Genomic DNA, 16,414 nt, shown 5'->3' on the forward strand with positions numbered 1-16,414 from the left:
TAATCATTAGTTTGTCTGAGAAGGAAAATATCAGTCTCACATAAAACCCTTCAAATAATGATACTGCTGTTAAAAAACACCAGATGCCAGCAAATGTTCTAAAATGGAAAACAGTAAAGTAAGTGATTTTTGTGAGTCAAACTAAAAATTGAAGAGATCCACACTTGTTGATATCCAGGCTTTTATTTGGTGTGGAGTCAGCGGATTTCTTAACAATGGCTCCCTCTTGTGGCATCTTTATGCATCACCAGAATTATTCAAATTGGTGGAGTAGGTTATTTATAATCCTGGTGCAGATGCATTTTTCCATATGGTGAATAACAGATGTATATAATTATTCCTCGTCATTGTGTTGTTTGTGTGCTGGACGTTGTGTGTAGAGCTTTTTATAAAGAGTCTATGGTGCAGAGTGACTTTAGAAAACACCTGGTTTATCTGCAATGAAGATTTTATAGTCAATGTTTTCATATATTGAAACAGTTTTGTTTATTATTGTTTATGTGTGATTTTTATATAGACGGTTGAATGATTTATTTATCGGCTGTTGCCAAGTTGAATCCAGTTAGATGAATGTGTTGTGTGATATAATTTCCACAATCTTACAAAGCGATTAATCATTAATCAAGTCATTCATGATCACAATGATACATTAATAAAGCAGTCGTAGGTGTAATTGTATGTTTTTAGATTTTTATTGTGGAAAATGTTACTAAACTGAAATTGCACATATACTTATTTTGTAAATGTTCTTCTGTTGTAAAAATCCCAAAAAACCCAGACACATCTCAGACTTTTTATAGTATGTTTATTTTTTTTAACTTTTTTTCTTTAAAAAATGACGAGGTTCAATTATTTTGGAAACCTCACCCTTACCCCATGTTCCCCAGCCGGCCAACTCGATTCTAAAGCAACCAGCAAAGAAAAATAGTCATATGGACAATTGATAATATACACCCCATATACAGCAATACATAGTGGTCTACCATAATGTTACCAATAATACGCAACCTCCAATGAGGCTTCAATTCAAACTGTTGCCACTGATATGGTTCATCTCAACAGCAACTGTCAACCAATGATGGTTGGTTGTTAGTTTTTGATAGTGTGGGCGGGGTTCAGGTTGCCACGGTGAAGTGGCAACCACCTGCTGCCTTTTCTTCTCGCCACCATCAGCGGCTCAGCTGATCGATGTAACACATCATCTTCCCTCAGCCTCGCCGCACAGTGCTAAGATTTGGCCGCCGACCCAAACGCCCCCTTTGAACCAATCAGATTCAGCATAAGTGCAAAGTTTAGGAGGCACTGACACACACTCTGCGGCGCCCGAGTAAACGCCGCAGACAGTCGTTCGACAGCTCTCGTCTGTCAAACCATTTCCAAGAGTTGAATTGACTTTATTACAGTGACTAGAGTTTTCTACTGGTTCCCTTTAAAGGAGGTGACTGTAAAGGTTTGCTAAAGCTACATTAACAGCGTATTCCTCACCAGGACAGCAGTTCGTTCATGTATCTCCAGTGGAAACCAATTCTACTGTTTTGTGTCTATTTCCGTCACTACTTTCCTCTGCTGACATTAGACTGCTAGCCCGGCCGGCCCATCTCATGCTGCGTCTAGTCTGAACCGAAGACGACGACCTTCCTCGGGGCACAAACACAAAGATGAAGTTCTTGGCTAGAGTGGTGAGTAAACAGCTGTTAATGATAATGTTAGCTATGTAGCGATAGCAAAACTTGTACATGGCCCATTTAACTTGGTTGTAATGCAGGTCAGGACACATGACTTGGGATATTACAGTCTGCTGTATGAATCCCATTCAAATTCAAAAAGTCCACTTCAGTCCCATCACGTTCAAGTCAGCTAAATGAATTTCATTTATGTTTCTTTTCAGCCTGCATAGAGTAACAGCCAGTGAGAGGGATGTGTGTAAATGTGTGTAAATGTGAGTGCATGTGCCAGTGACCCCTGCAGTGGTAGAGACAGCATAGAGAACGTTCTGTATGTGCATGAAATGAAGACGGAGCCTGTACGCAGTGTGAGCAAGTGTGAGTCCATCTCTGTGTGGAGCTACAAACACGACTCCCAGTGCAGCTGCAGGTCCGTGCTGTCCAGAAAATCAGCCGAGAAGACGCTCGGCGGAGTGTGCGGCGCCAGCGGGGCCAGACTCGTTCCCCCATCTCCTTCGCCAGCTCCGCCTCCTCCTCCACTGCCCCCTCTGCCGCCCCCACTCCCTCCACTGGAGCTCCCCACCATGGAGATGTCCAGCCAGTCCATGCTGTCCAAGGTGGGGTCGCCAAAGTCCAACCCCGTGGAGTGGGGAGAGAAGCCCAGGTCTGACGTGTCCATGGGGGTGGGAGGGTGGTCCAGGATGCTGGGCGTGCTCAGCATTTGGCTGTGGAGGTCGTCGATCAGCGTCAGGGCGCCGTCGGGCTCCACGCCCAGCAGAGGAGCACCTGTGGTGCTCTCCAGGAAGTCCTCCAGGCGTCCGCCGCCCGTGCAAGGCTGAGGGGAGATGAGGGGCTCCGTTGGCGTGGGAGGGGAGAGGTGGAGGGGAGATGGGGGAGAGGACGGAGAGGGTGGGTTGGAGTGAAGAGGGGCAAGGGAAGGATCTGGGTTGGACTTGAAGCCAGGGATTTCTGAAAGAACAAACATCAATCTCATCAGTGCTGGAGACAACAGACTCATGACGTCTTTCTGTCTGTGTTTAAGACTGTGTATTACCTCCACTCTTCAGCAGGATGTCAAACAGGTCGTCCATCTGCTGACTGTTCACGCCGTTCTCCTGCTAACAGAGGAACACATTACTCCTCAGCCACCAAGTACAGAACAGACACACTAAAACAAGCTCCATCTCCTGAAACCCAGAAATAAACTCGGCATTTCGGGGGCCAATTTTTTCTTTTGATGTTTCATTTGATGTTTCATTTGCACACAGGGACCTGTGAGCATTCAGTTGTGATGGTTAAGGAGTTTGCCTTTCTCACAGGAACAACACAGCAGAAGTTTCTATGCTCAGACACGTCCACAGAGTCTCCAGAGTGTTCAGAGGAGGGGCGGCACAGCAGACAGAGGGCGGACGTATAGATTCTGCGAGCCATATTGCTGAGATTTTAGCTAGCAAAGAGATTTCTTGGGAAAGTAAAATGCAGTTTTAACTGGGCATAACAAATATACTTAACAGACGAGGTATTGAGGCGGTATATTGATTTGTATTCTTGACAATTCCTGACCCGACAATTTCCAAAGCACCCTGAAGCAGAAGCTGGTTTCTGTATCTGAACATCTCTGCATCATATCAAGCTGATGAAAGTACAAGAGGCTGGAATTTTTGTTTTAAGGCACAAACAGCAAAATTCAGACACAAAACTCAGTGTGAAGAAAAAGGAGGTAAAATGGAGGGACAGACAGAAACAGAGAAGATCACTAAAGAAGTGAGAGAAAGAGCAGTCGTGCTGGAAGACATACTTTGGAGCGTTGAAGAGGAAGAGAGGTGTTGGGTTTGGGAGAGGGAGGGGTGAACAGTGTGTGCCGGTCGTAAGGCGGACACAACTCCTCTCTCTGTCAGGATGGAGTGATGAAATGAAAAAGGAGAGAAACAAGGAGAAAAAGTCAATGAAGCTGTACACAGAGCCGTGACTACATAACGATGGGGAGCACGGGGAGCGGAGCAGAGGTCGACGCTACCTTGAGAGACGAGATTAGGTTGCTTTGGCTTTCGCTCTCTGACATGTCGTCGAAGAAAGGCTGCAGGTTGGGAGGAGCAGTGACCGACAGGCTGGGTTGTGGAACGCCATTGGTGTCCAGGTGAAGCCCCGCCTTCTGTCCCTGGAGAAACAAAACACAGCAAAGACATATTTAGACTTGGACACAGACATGAATATGCTGCATAATAAATTATGATTAATTCATTGTGATTATCTAGATAACATATTAAAATATTATTTCCACATTTCACCAGTCTACATTTGGTTTGGTTGAACTGTGACAGCAGTGACACTCAGTGGTAGGGAAATCTTACTGCAAACAATCGTCCTGCAGTTCAGTGTGCTACATCACAATAAATTGATTAACAAACAGGATAAAAGCAAAGAATTCATCATCAACAGATAGTTTTGTAAATATGAGCCGACAAATTTATTTTTTAGAGCCGAATATAAATATAAATGTAGTGTCTGAAGATCAGGCAGGTTATTCAAAACTAATCTAAAATGTTAAAATTTAAATCTATTTTGAATAAATGACAAATATATTTGGTAATTGCTGTGAACACATAACTTAAAAAAATGTAGAAAAACATTTTTTTTATTAAGTGCGGTAAGGCCAAAAGTTATATAAAGATAAAAATGTCCTATACATTATTATTTCTTATCAACTTTAAAAACTGATTCTTGCTCCCGATTTAAGGTGGTAGTTTAAAAGACAAACACTGAGGTTGATCCATTATGTGTTATATCTCCTCAACGTGTATTGATTCTATGTTCTGTTGTTACTGATTCAAAATGTATCGTGATAATTATTGATTTTATTGATTCTGGGTTGTACCTTTTTGATTGGCTCGCTCACAAGCTCGGCCTCCACCTGCTCTTTTGATTGGCTGTCGCTGCTTGGGAGTTTACTCGGAGTCGACAGTAATCTCTGAAATATGGACTACAAGCAGAGGAAGATGGAGATAAATGTTTCAATCCCATCGTAACCCAATGGAGTCCATCACACAATGTGAACATTGTGAACAACAACCATACCTGCAGTGTGATGCGTCCGTTGGTTTTGGCCAATGGAGACACTCCGTTCTGTCCGCCTGTCCCTGTGTTGGGACTGGTGAGAGCGATCAGGTAGTGGTTGCCGTTGCTATCGGTGACCAGTGTGGGTGTGCCGTTGGCCTTGAGGACGTCTAATGAAATGGCCTGAGTTTGCATCGGAGTGCTGTTCTGTTGGTTGATGAAGACTGGAGCCACCTGGGAATGAAAACACAACTCTTTTAATATCTGAAGTCAGAACACAGGCTGATGTCTTTGATACCTAAGTCTTTTTGATGACATAAATCTGTTCTGTCGTCATCACTAGCCCGAGCTGCGTCTAATCATATTTGATATTTTATGTTGACGTGTCTTCAGTTCAGTGCACAGCAGTTTGTCAGTTTAATGGAGAAAATGAATAAACCGCATCAGTCTGCCACTTTTTCTTATCCTATTATTAGATTCCGTCTCAACTTCCAGCAATTTGTCCAGGATGTGCAACTATCCAAAAAAGTGTTTTTACTTTGCAAACAAACCAAACTTTGGTTCATTTTGATCCTGACAGAGACCACCTCTTTCTGCCAGACTAAATTTTGATCCAATGGTCCGGACCATGGTCCTTTCACACCGGTTATACTTTCATTCTATCATCAGTTTATAATTATAGTGACACTTAAATTGGACTGGTGATTGTGCTAAATTAGTTCAAAATGTCTGAAACCAAGGGGCCTTCACCTGTTGTGTGGCAACAGCTGCCGTCTGCTGTTTCTGCTGCTGCCTCTGCTGAGCCCTCAGTTGTTTCCTCTGCTGGATTTGGGTCGTTGCAGGCTTCTGGCTCGCCACGGTCTGGTTCTGGATCTGCACCTGAACCTGCTTCAGCTGAACTTGGTTCTTCGGCTGGCTCTGTTGAACTTGCCCGGGAGGTTGTTTGAGCTGGCTCTGCTGCACCGGCTTCTGTTGTGCGAGTTTCTGCTGGGCCAGTTTCTGCTGTGCTAACTTCTGCTGGGCCTGCAGCTGTTTCTGCTGGGTTTGCTGGATGATGAGCTGCTGGAGCTGCTGCTGCTGCTGGAGCAGGATTTGAGCTTCTTTCTTTTGCTGTTGTTGTTTTTGAGGGTTTGATTTAGCCTCTGCTACTTTCTGCGGTTGTGCCAGACTTTGCTGTTGTTGGGGTGGTTGTAGCTGTTTCTGCTGTTCTGCCTGCAGCCGCTGAATCTGCTGCAGCCTGAGCAGCGTCTCCTGAGAGCACTGCATCGGCTGGGCCAGCTTCTTTGACTGCGCCTCTTCTGTTACTCCCTCCATTTCTTCCTCAGACTCCACCTCCCTCTTTACTTTCACCACAGTGCCGTTAGGGAGAGTCGGGGGTTGAATGGCTGAGGCTTTTATTAGAGTTGGAAGTTTAGCCTCTGGGGCTGATTTGCTCTTCTCAATTCCTTCCCTCTTCACCACTACTCCACCAGTCACCTTGCCCTGCTCCAGCTGGGACCTGAGGGTCTCCACTAGCCTCTGCTTCTGTCTTAGCATCTTGGTCAATTCCTCGATCTGTTTGTCCTTCTCCTGCAGCATCTGGTCCTTATCCATAGAGGACGAGTCCATGGCTCCGGCTGACAGGGGCTCTGGACGCTGGCTCGAGGCAGCTGAAGACGTGGACTGGCTGCATGTGCTCTGCATTTCCTCTTTGACCTGGGAGAGTGGCTGTGAGAGTGGAGAGATGTTTGACGAGGGCTGAGGAGATGGGTGCAGGGTGAGTTGAGTTAACGGAGAGCTCACCTGAGGGACAATAAAACAAGAATAGGATGTTTGAAAAAATGAAAGGAAAGACTGTTCTTTATGGCAATAATCATTCTAAACTTATCACCAATAATCTTCACATAAACAGGATATCTTCTTCACACATCATAGATCTCACCATTTCTCCAAACATGTCTCCATTACAGCTCGTCTCATCCGGACTCATCCCAGCCAACGACCTCTCAGATGGAGTAGGCGACATAGGCGGGCTGGAGCTGGTGCTGCCAAAACGCATGACTCTCCCAGGAACTGCATGAGCCAATGAGGACAAAGCTAATTTAAACCCGCTCTCTCCTAACTGGTGGTCAGGGGCGGCAGTTGTGGTCGGAGAGGATGTGCTGGTGCTAGCAGTAGAGTTAGCGGCCTGCTGCAATATTGCATTTTTCAAAACAGCTGCGTTGCCACCATTTTGCTCCTGGTAGTTGCGGAGCCTCTCGATGAGATCGTTCTTAGTGCCAGAGACGGTCAGACCACGTAATTTCAGTTCCTGTTTCAACTCTGCGACCTGGAGGATGAGAAACCAGATTGTACTCATATAGCAGATGTCAACTCAGAGTGAAAAAGCAAAACAAAAGAAATGTCAAAGAACAGTTCTTAGCGGTGCCCAGTCTCAAAAGGTCCCATGATTACGAGCTGAGTGGTTTACAAAACAATGCTATAGGAAAATAAATCACATGACGCTGGACTTTTAGACGGCAAAACCAGGAATATTTTTCTTTTTTAAATAGGAAACTAGAATTTGAGATAATCAACCTTTTCTCAAACTTGTTTGCATCTAAAACACAAACTCCTGGTTTGCAAATTCAATCCACTTAGTGGTCGTTTACAGACTTGATCACTTGTAATAATCAGCTACACACACTTCCTGATCACCTTTAACAGTTAATATTCCTTCTATAAAAACACATTTAGTTATAAATATTCCTTACAGCAACATTTCTGACTCTTCACAGTTCAAATGAATTGAAACTTACTTTGAACTCATCCAAGTTGGCTGGCAGAGTGCTGGGTTTGGCTCCTCCCACTGCAGTTTGGCTCTGACGGCCAGCCGTGCTCTGATTGGAAGGGGCCGGGGTGGTAGTGGAGGGAGCGCTGCGGGAGGGGGAAGGTCCAGAGTTGACTGTGGGAGACTGCTCGGCTGGAGGCCTGAGAGGAGAAAGAAAACGTAGGAATATCCATTTTATAAAGAAAATTACTTTTTCTTGGCTGTGCGTTTCTACATTTTTCTTATCGCTTTGCCAAAGTAAGTCAGGAAGACAGGAAGTCATGCAGACACCCGCCTGCATGCTTCACTACAGAAATCAAGCCTGAGCACAGGTTAAGAAAGAAGAAGAAAAATGTCTTTAACCTTTAACATTAAAGCCCCACCACTCACTTCCACACCACAAACACAGTCATGCCAGACACTCACTTGGGAGGGGCGGGCAGGATGGTGTGGTAGTTGTAGTGCTGCTGTTGCTGGCTGAGGATCTGCAGCTGCAGGAAGAGCTGCTGCTGGTGGAGCAGCTTTGCATAGGATGAGTCCATTGGCGGCGGAAGCTCCTTGTCAGCCTTCTGGTCTGGAGGGATGTACTGGTGGTACTTCAGCTTCTTCACCTGCACACAGATGATTAAGAGAGTTAATGTTTTTACGCTATTTGACATCACTGATTTATGATAATTATCCTGCTGTTATCATCCCTTATTCAATGTCTGGTCATATTACATGATTGTGGATGGACATTACCCGTCAGAGCCATAAATCCTGTGAGTGCTTGTAATAATAACAACAAAGAGCACGCTGACCTTGGGTTTGTTGTCCTTTGTTTTCTTGGTTCTTTGTGGAGGACGATCTGAGCTCCGAGCCTGAGATTGCAGACAGAATGTTAAAAATGAGGTCGAGAGGAGGATTTGAGGAAATGAGAGGGAGGGTTAACCAGTTATAGCTGCTCCATGCAGAGGGATTAAGGTTACAATTATTCACAAGTCATCAAATCTGCAGAATGTACAACCAATAACCAGCGCACCTTGACCTGTCCCAAAGTGGAGCGGGGACTTGCTGAAATCAACATCGTTCCATTTGTCAATTTAGGGGGCGGGGACGAGGCGCAGCCATTCCCCTGGGGAGGAGGTGGAGGAGGGGCCTGAGTAACAAACTAAGAAAAATATGATTAAAGGTGTGATGATGTTTATCCATTGTTTGCTTTGTTTTATGAAAGACTGCAACAATTTCATTTCAACTGAATTTAGTTTGACTAGTTTAACAATGTCATGTTTATTTGATTAAATTATGGTATGTTATGGTACCTGTGTGGGAGAAATGTCCTCCTTCTGGGTGAGAGCATCAGGGGGGGACAGCTGAGGGACGGCACTCAGGGGAGAGTCGTGATTGGTTGGCTGGTCTGGCGACAGAGCATCACTGCTGTCTTCGTCTAGAGACGAGCTCTCTCCCCCGGCTCCTTTTGGAGAATCTGTGACAGAGGAGAAACGTCTTCATATTCAGCGAAACAGACAGGTTACTGTGGCAACAGTAACGTTTGCTACAACGTCCTGTGGCCAGTGGATTTAAGATAGTAATTGAAATAGTTTAGTTGTCACAAAATGAATCACAAGATGAATCACAAAGTGATAAAGCTTGTGAAAGAGCGATGAGTAACTTCAGAGAGCTTATGCAACACTGTGAGTTGTACCAAGTTTCAAAACAAGACTATGTCCTAATAGTTGTGTGGTTACAGAGTGTGTTCATACACTCACTCGTAAAACACTGTATTACATGTGTGTGTAGATACCTGGATGTTGTAATTGCTAGGCTAAAGGTGTGTTGGTGTGACTGGAAATACGTCACATTTTACAGGTCATTGCTATGTTGGCAACAAAGTACAAAAAGCGAACACGTTTTGATCTAATGCCAACATTCATCCCTAAGTTGTATGGTCTTATGGATTAAACATACATCCATGAATCAGTGAATGAATCAGTCAATTAAGTGACAAGTGTTTGTGAGTGCAATAGACAGGACACAGTTTTCAGTCTGGATAAACAAGGTGTTTGAATGTACGTGTGTACATATTTATCTGTGCTGTGTGTTTCAAGAGATTTTTGTTTAATCCCAAGTGTCCATGTGATTGTAAGTGTGTGCCAATGACTGCAAATGTGTATTTATCTTATGTGCACTTTTTTCAAGGACTTTTACATCATGAGCAGTCTGGAAACTTTTAGCAATGTCTAGTTTAGACATACACAATTTTTAGCCCAATTTTGTAGTTGCAAACAATTTTGGAACCGACAAAAGCCCCAGAATCGGAGGCATTAGCTTTTCTTCTGAATTCTCTCATTGCTGTGTGTGAACTCTTGGAAGAGGCGATTCAAGAGGCTCCTCAGACTAAATGTCTTGACCAATGAGCAACAACTACAGCTAATCAGAGCGAACCATAGCTACTGGTCTTCCGTTTCTTGTGTAAGACCTTGTAGTACGTGACCCTGTCAGTGTGAAAGTTGCAGTCTGAACTTAGCATTAGTCTGTGCGATTGTGCGACTGTGTGAATGTGGTGAGGTGTGTGTAATTACCCAGCAGTGAGTGCTGCAGAGAGCAGGTGACTGACAGGATGTTTTTGTGAACCAGCTCGATGGGACCCGGTCTGTGGGAGATCTTGTCATTGAGGTTGTCGGCCAGTCGCGCTCGCTTCAGCTGCAGTTGCTTAGCCTGCAGAGACGGCTCTGCCAACGTCTCTGTGGAGCGGACAGCAGGGAAATGTGAACTGATCAAGACATTTATTTTAATCCTCAACAAAAACAAGACGGCAGTGCTTTGTACCTGAGGGATATAAATGAAGAGATATTCGTTTTTAAATATTTTGAGCAGATCCAGAGGGAGGAAGTCGGCTTTCTGAAGACCCAATACTGCATAACTATTAATATATTAATATTCAAGTGTATCAATCAAATAGTTGGTACCTGAAAATAAAATTTAAATTACCAGCATACTGAGAAGTTGAACTGTATCAAGCTGTTATATTTATCAAACACATCCCTGCACTGATAACTAATAAAAAAAACATGCTGATATACTAAGGAGCATGGGAAAGGCCTTATTTCCGACTCACTTTACAGAAGCTTGAGACTTGATCTATTAGTTTTGTATGGTGCTTTCCTATTATGAGAAATGAGTTGAATTCTGTGAAAGCCCTAACAGAATTATGAAGTAGGAACTGAACACTAACCTTATCTCTAGGAATTGTTCCGTTTTGGTTAATGCATGGTTCCTTTTAAATGAAGTTTCATTCATTTGGCCTAACTTAAACCTGCTACTCCTAAAGTCCACTTGTGGGTAAGAACTTACCCTCCAGAATGTGCATCCTGACCAGCTCGGAGCGCTCAGGACGACACCGAATCTTCCTCTTCAGATAGTCCTCGGTCTTGGGGAAACACAACCGACACATCATGGTGGGAATGAAGATGGAAGAAAGAGGATCACAGGCAGAAGGATTAGAAACAGGTACCATTCTGCTTTGTACTGAGTTGTTTATAAGGTATATAAATGTTTTGCGTCATTCAGTGAGCAAAAACTGTGTAAGATACTCACCCTTGCTCGCTCCAGAAGCCTCCGCTGTTCGTGAAAGGCTGCCGGGCTCTTCAGTGCTGCATCGAGAGAGGGATGGAGAGAGATGAGTGCAGCTCTCACAGACTTATGAGAACAACGTGAAAACCATAGGTGAGAACAGATACAGCCATAGAGGAAGGCAGAGTCAAAGTGGAAGTGTCGGCATGACGAGGTCAGAGTTGCTATTCTAAACCACACAGTCGCTTGATATGACATGCGCTGTGTGTGCAGGAATAAAAACGTCTCTCTGCAAAACAGTTCTTTTTTCCACCAATGAAGCTTTTTAATTAAATTAAATTCAACCAAAGGTATTAATCCCACCCGGGCCAATGCATTTGGAACAGCTTGAATAAAAAACATAAACAGTATGGTACAAGACACAAGGGACCCCTCTTTCTTTAACATTCCGAGATGTTTTCCGTGGGCAGCTCAAAACTTATGACAGCACTGACTGTAGGCATCGACTGTGCATGCTCCAGGTACAACCATTACACCTACTGGAATGTAATCTGAAATCAGGTACGACAAGCGTGGACCGCCAGACTGACAAAGCCCCTCATTTTAGTATGTGTTTGGCCTGCATCGTTTTATTTTAGAATATAGGACAAGATGGTGAATATCCTCTGTATGTTTGAAGGTCTTCTGCACAAATTAAGTTACCAGCTACCATTTGATGTTAGCAGGTTTTTGCAGCCACCAGCGGATGTTAGGGACATTACTTTAGCTGTGCACCTTAGTGTCATCAAGTGTTTTGGCCTTGAGATCAATGATACAGGCCGAACCGTGTGGTGTGGGTCAGGGACGAGCCGGAGGCATTTTGGTGAGGATCTGGATCAGGGAGTGTAGACATTTTTTTACATTTTCACAATTAAAATCAGGCACATTTAGAAGACTGATATCTATGAGTGTGGGAAATTTGGTGCAGCTTGATTTAATTTAAGGGAACTGTTGGGCCTAGGCGGTGGAGAGCATCTATTTGGGGAAGGATATATAGAGGACAGTGGCAGTTACATGATGTAACAGCAATTGTCTGATTGGTCCATAGCTGGTGAAATCCCTACCAAGGGTGTGTGAGAGTGGACATTCTGGCTACAGCTGGGCGTCGATTGTACGTGTGCCACAGATGAGTGGGCGTGGGGGTGGGAGGCATTCCTGTGTCCCAACCTCTGAGGTTGAAAGAAGAAGATCCACATACCAGTTGTGACATAACCAAACGGTTTTAGGATCACAACAAGACGGCAAAAAAAACAGACTACGGGTCATCTGATCTGAAAGAGGAGCTTTTCTCTAACCATGTAATCGCCAGCTTCTCAGCCGCCTCAGTATCTATATTTCCACTCTCACAGTAATATTTACTGTAGCTGCTTCCTTCTGCTGCAGCTTGGTTTGGATGTTTATGCCATCCATCTGATAATACAGCTATAATTGACATTTTTATTCTGTTTCTGAACAAGTAAAAAACTTGATTTAACTGAATGTCTGAACAGCTGGCCGTTATGACTGCAACATCAATCACTATGCCATACTTATGTAATTTACAGAAACATCTGTGTTGTGTATCTGACTGCAGTGAAACAAGAAGCACAATCGCAGGAAATTCAGTGACAACAGAACAGAGATTCAGCCTGAACAGCTAGATGTGTTTGTCAATGTCTGTTGATTTAAGAGCAATTCTAACAAACCGGTGCTTTTGATGAACTATTTAAACATTTGTCAACATAAAAGAAACTTAAAAATGTAAAAAATAATAAATAATAATTATTAAGAGAAGCAAAAAATTAGACTTTTTTCCTTATATGTTTTCATTAGTTAGAACATGACATGATTCACAAATCTCCAACCTGACATTGGCATGTCAATTATGTCACATGTGCTTCAATACCTGAGAGAAGGAGGGTTTCTCATTTACATTATCTATATCAGTTCCTAACATTCACTGTCTCCTCTGCAGCCGGCCAACGATACAGTTCAAACCATCAGAATATGGGAACTGCTTACATTCGTATGATCGGGATTTGACTCCATTGAAAGTGGTTAAATGACGATGTACCCTCCCCTCCTCGTTCGTCAGCAGTTCATATGATCTTTATGGTCCCACAATTCAACAGGGACCATGACAGCTGAACAGCCTCCGCTCTACCCTGCTGAGTCTCAAGGCAATGGTAAGAATAAATGCTGTTTGTTGGGCTCAACCACTGTCTTTAATACCTCTTATAAAAACCGACGCTTTCTCTTTCTCCCTCTTTCTGTTTTTAATCTCTGTATCTCCACAGACGAGTATCTAGACAGCGAAACATTCCACCAGTACATGCTGATCCCAGAGCAGCTAATGGTGTGGCATGAAGCTGGTTGCATAAGGAGGACACAGACAGATTTACTGTAACAGCTTAAAGGTCCAATGTGACACTTTTTTCTATGGACCGCAACAAGCCCTTGGCCAGAGTGTCTATTCCAGTGCATTCTCTCATGCCTAACACATACAAACTGAGCCCCGTTAGTTACTGTAAGTGCAATTTTATTAACTAAAGTACAAGTACCAAGTACAGTAAAGAGGGACATGAAAAAAGATGTAAATAGGCCAAAGAAAGGAGAACACGCAACGTCTTATTACTATCAATGGCTGACAAGATTCACATTTCAACCTACTTTGTGTTTTAATGAGGGTTTGTTTGTTAGCAGAATAACACAAAAACTACTGTTTCCATGACATTTTGTGGAGGGGTGGGGCCCAAGGAATGACCCAATAAATTTTGGAGTGGATCTGAATATATGGACGGGTTGGATCCAGGAATTTATTTTCACTCTCTTTGCAGTGTTTCCCACAGAATTAATTCAATCTATGGCTGCTGCAGGGGTGCATGCATGTGCATGAAGGTTGCTCTCACGTGCAAAGGATTCCAACAAGTACACAGACTAAAGAGAGCAGAGAGAGTTTAAACGAGTTCTCGCATGAGAGGAAGAACTGCACTGCACGCCAATTGCAGGTAAACGCACAACTGCAGCCGAAATTATGAGGTCTGACTGTGTGGACAGTAAAAACTTTATTGATGATAGCACAAGCAAGTAGTGGATGTAATGGAGTGAAACGTTACGTTAGACATCTCTTATAATGTTATAAGTTTAAAAAATAAATTTCGGTTCATTATGAAACTAAGGCGGGACTCATCTCTCTTCATCTTTTGTTTCTCTGAACACAAACTAAACAGCAACATCGTCAGGGCCTACACGTCCTTGTGCCTACCTTACTTTAGGTTAAAAAATTTTTTTCAAAAGCCTGCCACTTACTGCCCATAGATACATTAAACAGAGGGGGAAACATTTTGTAAATAAATAAGAATAGTAAAAACTGCCTATTGTGATGTGTGGAACTCTGAAACAGGAAGTGAATACAGAAGAAGAGGAAGCTGCCACATTTGATAACACAAAGTGGTGCAAAGACACCACAAAATGTGACATGCAGGATGCACAAACTCATGCCAGTAACACAAATAGATAAGGGCTATCATTTTCTGTGAAAGTGGATGATAATCAAGAGCCTCGACCTTCAGAATATGTATTACCTGAAGATGCTTTGATATCAAACACAGGCAAACAGATAAAGATCTACCAACATATCCTGTTTAGCACATGTGGATAACCAGAAATAATGCAGAGTAAGGTTTGTTTAGCATGTGAGTTAATGGCACATGTGCATATAGATCAGCACTGGTATTGTATACGTAACATAATCAATCTGTGACAGGGTTTGACATACAGTCTGATGCTGGAGAAGGAAACTCTGTGACCTCCACTCAAAGACAAAGACACACTGTCCTACTCAAGTTTCTATGAAGCATCATAATACGTTTTTCAATGTTGTTCCGTTATAGAGCATGTGCATCACTGACTGATATGTGTGTATATATGGAACTAACCACATTCAGGATGCATTACGGAAGTTGCACAGCACGGTACATTTTGATACACTCATAAAAGAGACTTACGTGGCATGATCCCTTGGCTGACCAGTTCCTCACGTGTTCGTCTCTGCTGGAGTTTGAGCTGGAGGACTGCATGGAGACAGAGGAGGTGGGGGGGAGACAGAGGAGAAAAGAGAGTCAGCGAAGACCCGGTGAGAGCAACAAAACTGCAGCGATGGAGCTCTGAGCTCTTCAAGCTTCCTTATTGTCCACTGAGCACAAGTCCATCTGCGACGTTTGGATGCGTAACCACACAGGGAGAACCAAGATGCATTTGGACTGACATTAAGAGGACCTGCTCTTTCTGGGCACCCGGTTCATCCGCCCATTTCCCCCTTCTCACTTGCGTTTTTTTTAAGCTGCAGAGGAGGAGTGCTACAAACTTCCTGTTTCTCTCTCTTTTTTTTTTTTGTGCAACGATGTGTGTGACAGAAAAAGTAACCATTGATCAATGAATCGGTCACATCAAGCAGGCACAGCTACAAAAGTAATGAAACCATCAACATTGTGTAAAGAGCAATGAAAATAGAGACTGAAACAAGTTCTGCCTCAGTCAAAAACCATACGGGCCGATTGCGCCGTCATTTCAAAACAGGAAGTGCTAGTTACATAACACAGAGACTAGGAGAGAGAGTTTTAAGGAACACAAGGATGAACCAAAAGAACTGGAGCGTGTCTGACTCTTCAGCTAACACTAAACTTTAGTTGTTGTCATTCTCATCTTTATACCTTTTAAAGTTGAACACATTTTAAATATAATCTCCTGAGCTGAAATCTTATCTCTGGTTCTAGCCTCATCACAAAGACCAATAGAATATCAGGTGTAGTGCTGACAAATGAAATTGTCCCGCCCTCCTTACCTTTACTTCTAAGCATCCTGTGCGGGCGGATATTTGAACAAGCACACAGAAACAGCATGAGCGCGAGGAGAAGAGCTGAAGCTGGAGCGCAGGAAATCTGTCCAAGCGACAAAATATCTGAGTGCAATCGCACATATAGAACACAAGCAAAGCAAATTTTAGCAGAAGCAGGAGCTATTTTAGTGCGACTGCAGGGTTTTGAGTGAAAACGTTACAAAATCTGAACCTGAAATCATGCAAGTGCTGGTCTATGAAGGATCATACTCTTGATTAAAGATAGGAAAACAAACGATAAACTGAGCGAATACAATTTAATTTTGTTAGAAAAAGGCTTTTACAGAATAATAATTTAAATGTGGGAAGCTGCAGGTTTAGGCAAGTAAAATTTGTATTTTAGAACTTGCTGCAGTTACACTTTCTTGCAACACAGTGAAATTCTAAGGAAGTGGGTTTGACCTTTCCACCACACAGACACTTCAAGGACTCCTGAACAGT

The 16,414-nt window shown here is 43.3% G+C and overlaps 1 protein-coding gene across 18 annotated transcripts in view; it reads right to left on the bottom strand.

Annotated features, from left to right (window-relative positions):
- Positions 1 to 788: 788 nt before the first annotated feature.
- Positions 789 to 16,414, bottom strand: part of mrtfab (myocardin related transcription factor Ab) — a 39,468-nt gene continuing 23,842 nt past the window's right edge. For 8 of the 18 annotated variants that reach the window (XM_020082991.2, XM_020082992.2, XM_069517902.1 and 5 more), the window contains 17 exons: positions 15,084 to 15,149; positions 11,083 to 11,138; positions 10,840 to 10,915; positions 10,068 to 10,229; positions 8,808 to 8,971; positions 8,528 to 8,656; positions 8,307 to 8,366; positions 7,933 to 8,117; positions 7,496 to 7,667; positions 6,640 to 7,026; positions 5,469 to 6,500; positions 4,740 to 4,952; positions 4,540 to 4,644; positions 3,682 to 3,822; positions 3,463 to 3,555; positions 2,719 to 2,782; positions 789 to 2,633 (listed from right to left, as the gene is read on the bottom strand). In XM_020082991.2, coding sequence (XP_019938550.2) covers positions 2,065 to 2,633; positions 2,719 to 2,782; positions 3,463 to 3,555; positions 3,682 to 3,822; positions 4,540 to 4,644; positions 4,740 to 4,952; positions 5,469 to 6,500; positions 6,640 to 7,026; positions 7,496 to 7,667; positions 7,933 to 8,117; positions 8,307 to 8,366; positions 8,528 to 8,656; positions 8,808 to 8,971; positions 10,068 to 10,229; positions 10,840 to 10,915; positions 11,083 to 11,138; positions 15,084 to 15,149 — 3,674 coding nt within the window. In that variant the 3' untranslated portion in view covers positions 789 to 2,064. Of the gene's footprint in view, positions 2,634 to 2,718; positions 2,783 to 3,462; positions 3,556 to 3,681; positions 3,823 to 4,539; positions 4,645 to 4,739; positions 4,953 to 5,468; positions 6,501 to 6,639; positions 7,027 to 7,495; positions 7,668 to 7,932; positions 8,118 to 8,306; positions 8,367 to 8,527; positions 8,657 to 8,807; positions 8,972 to 10,067; positions 10,230 to 10,839; positions 10,916 to 11,082; positions 11,139 to 15,083; positions 15,658 to 16,414 lie in introns of those variants that run through there. The other 10 variants (XM_020083001.2, XM_069517906.1, XM_020082989.2 and 7 more) reach the window with 7 other exon arrangements.

Source organism: Paralichthys olivaceus, chromosome 21, assembly GCF_024713975.1.
Source record: "Paralichthys olivaceus isolate ysfri-2021 chromosome 21, ASM2471397v2, whole genome shotgun sequence".
NCBI lineage: Eukaryota > Metazoa > Chordata > Actinopteri > Pleuronectiformes > Paralichthyidae > Paralichthys > Paralichthys olivaceus.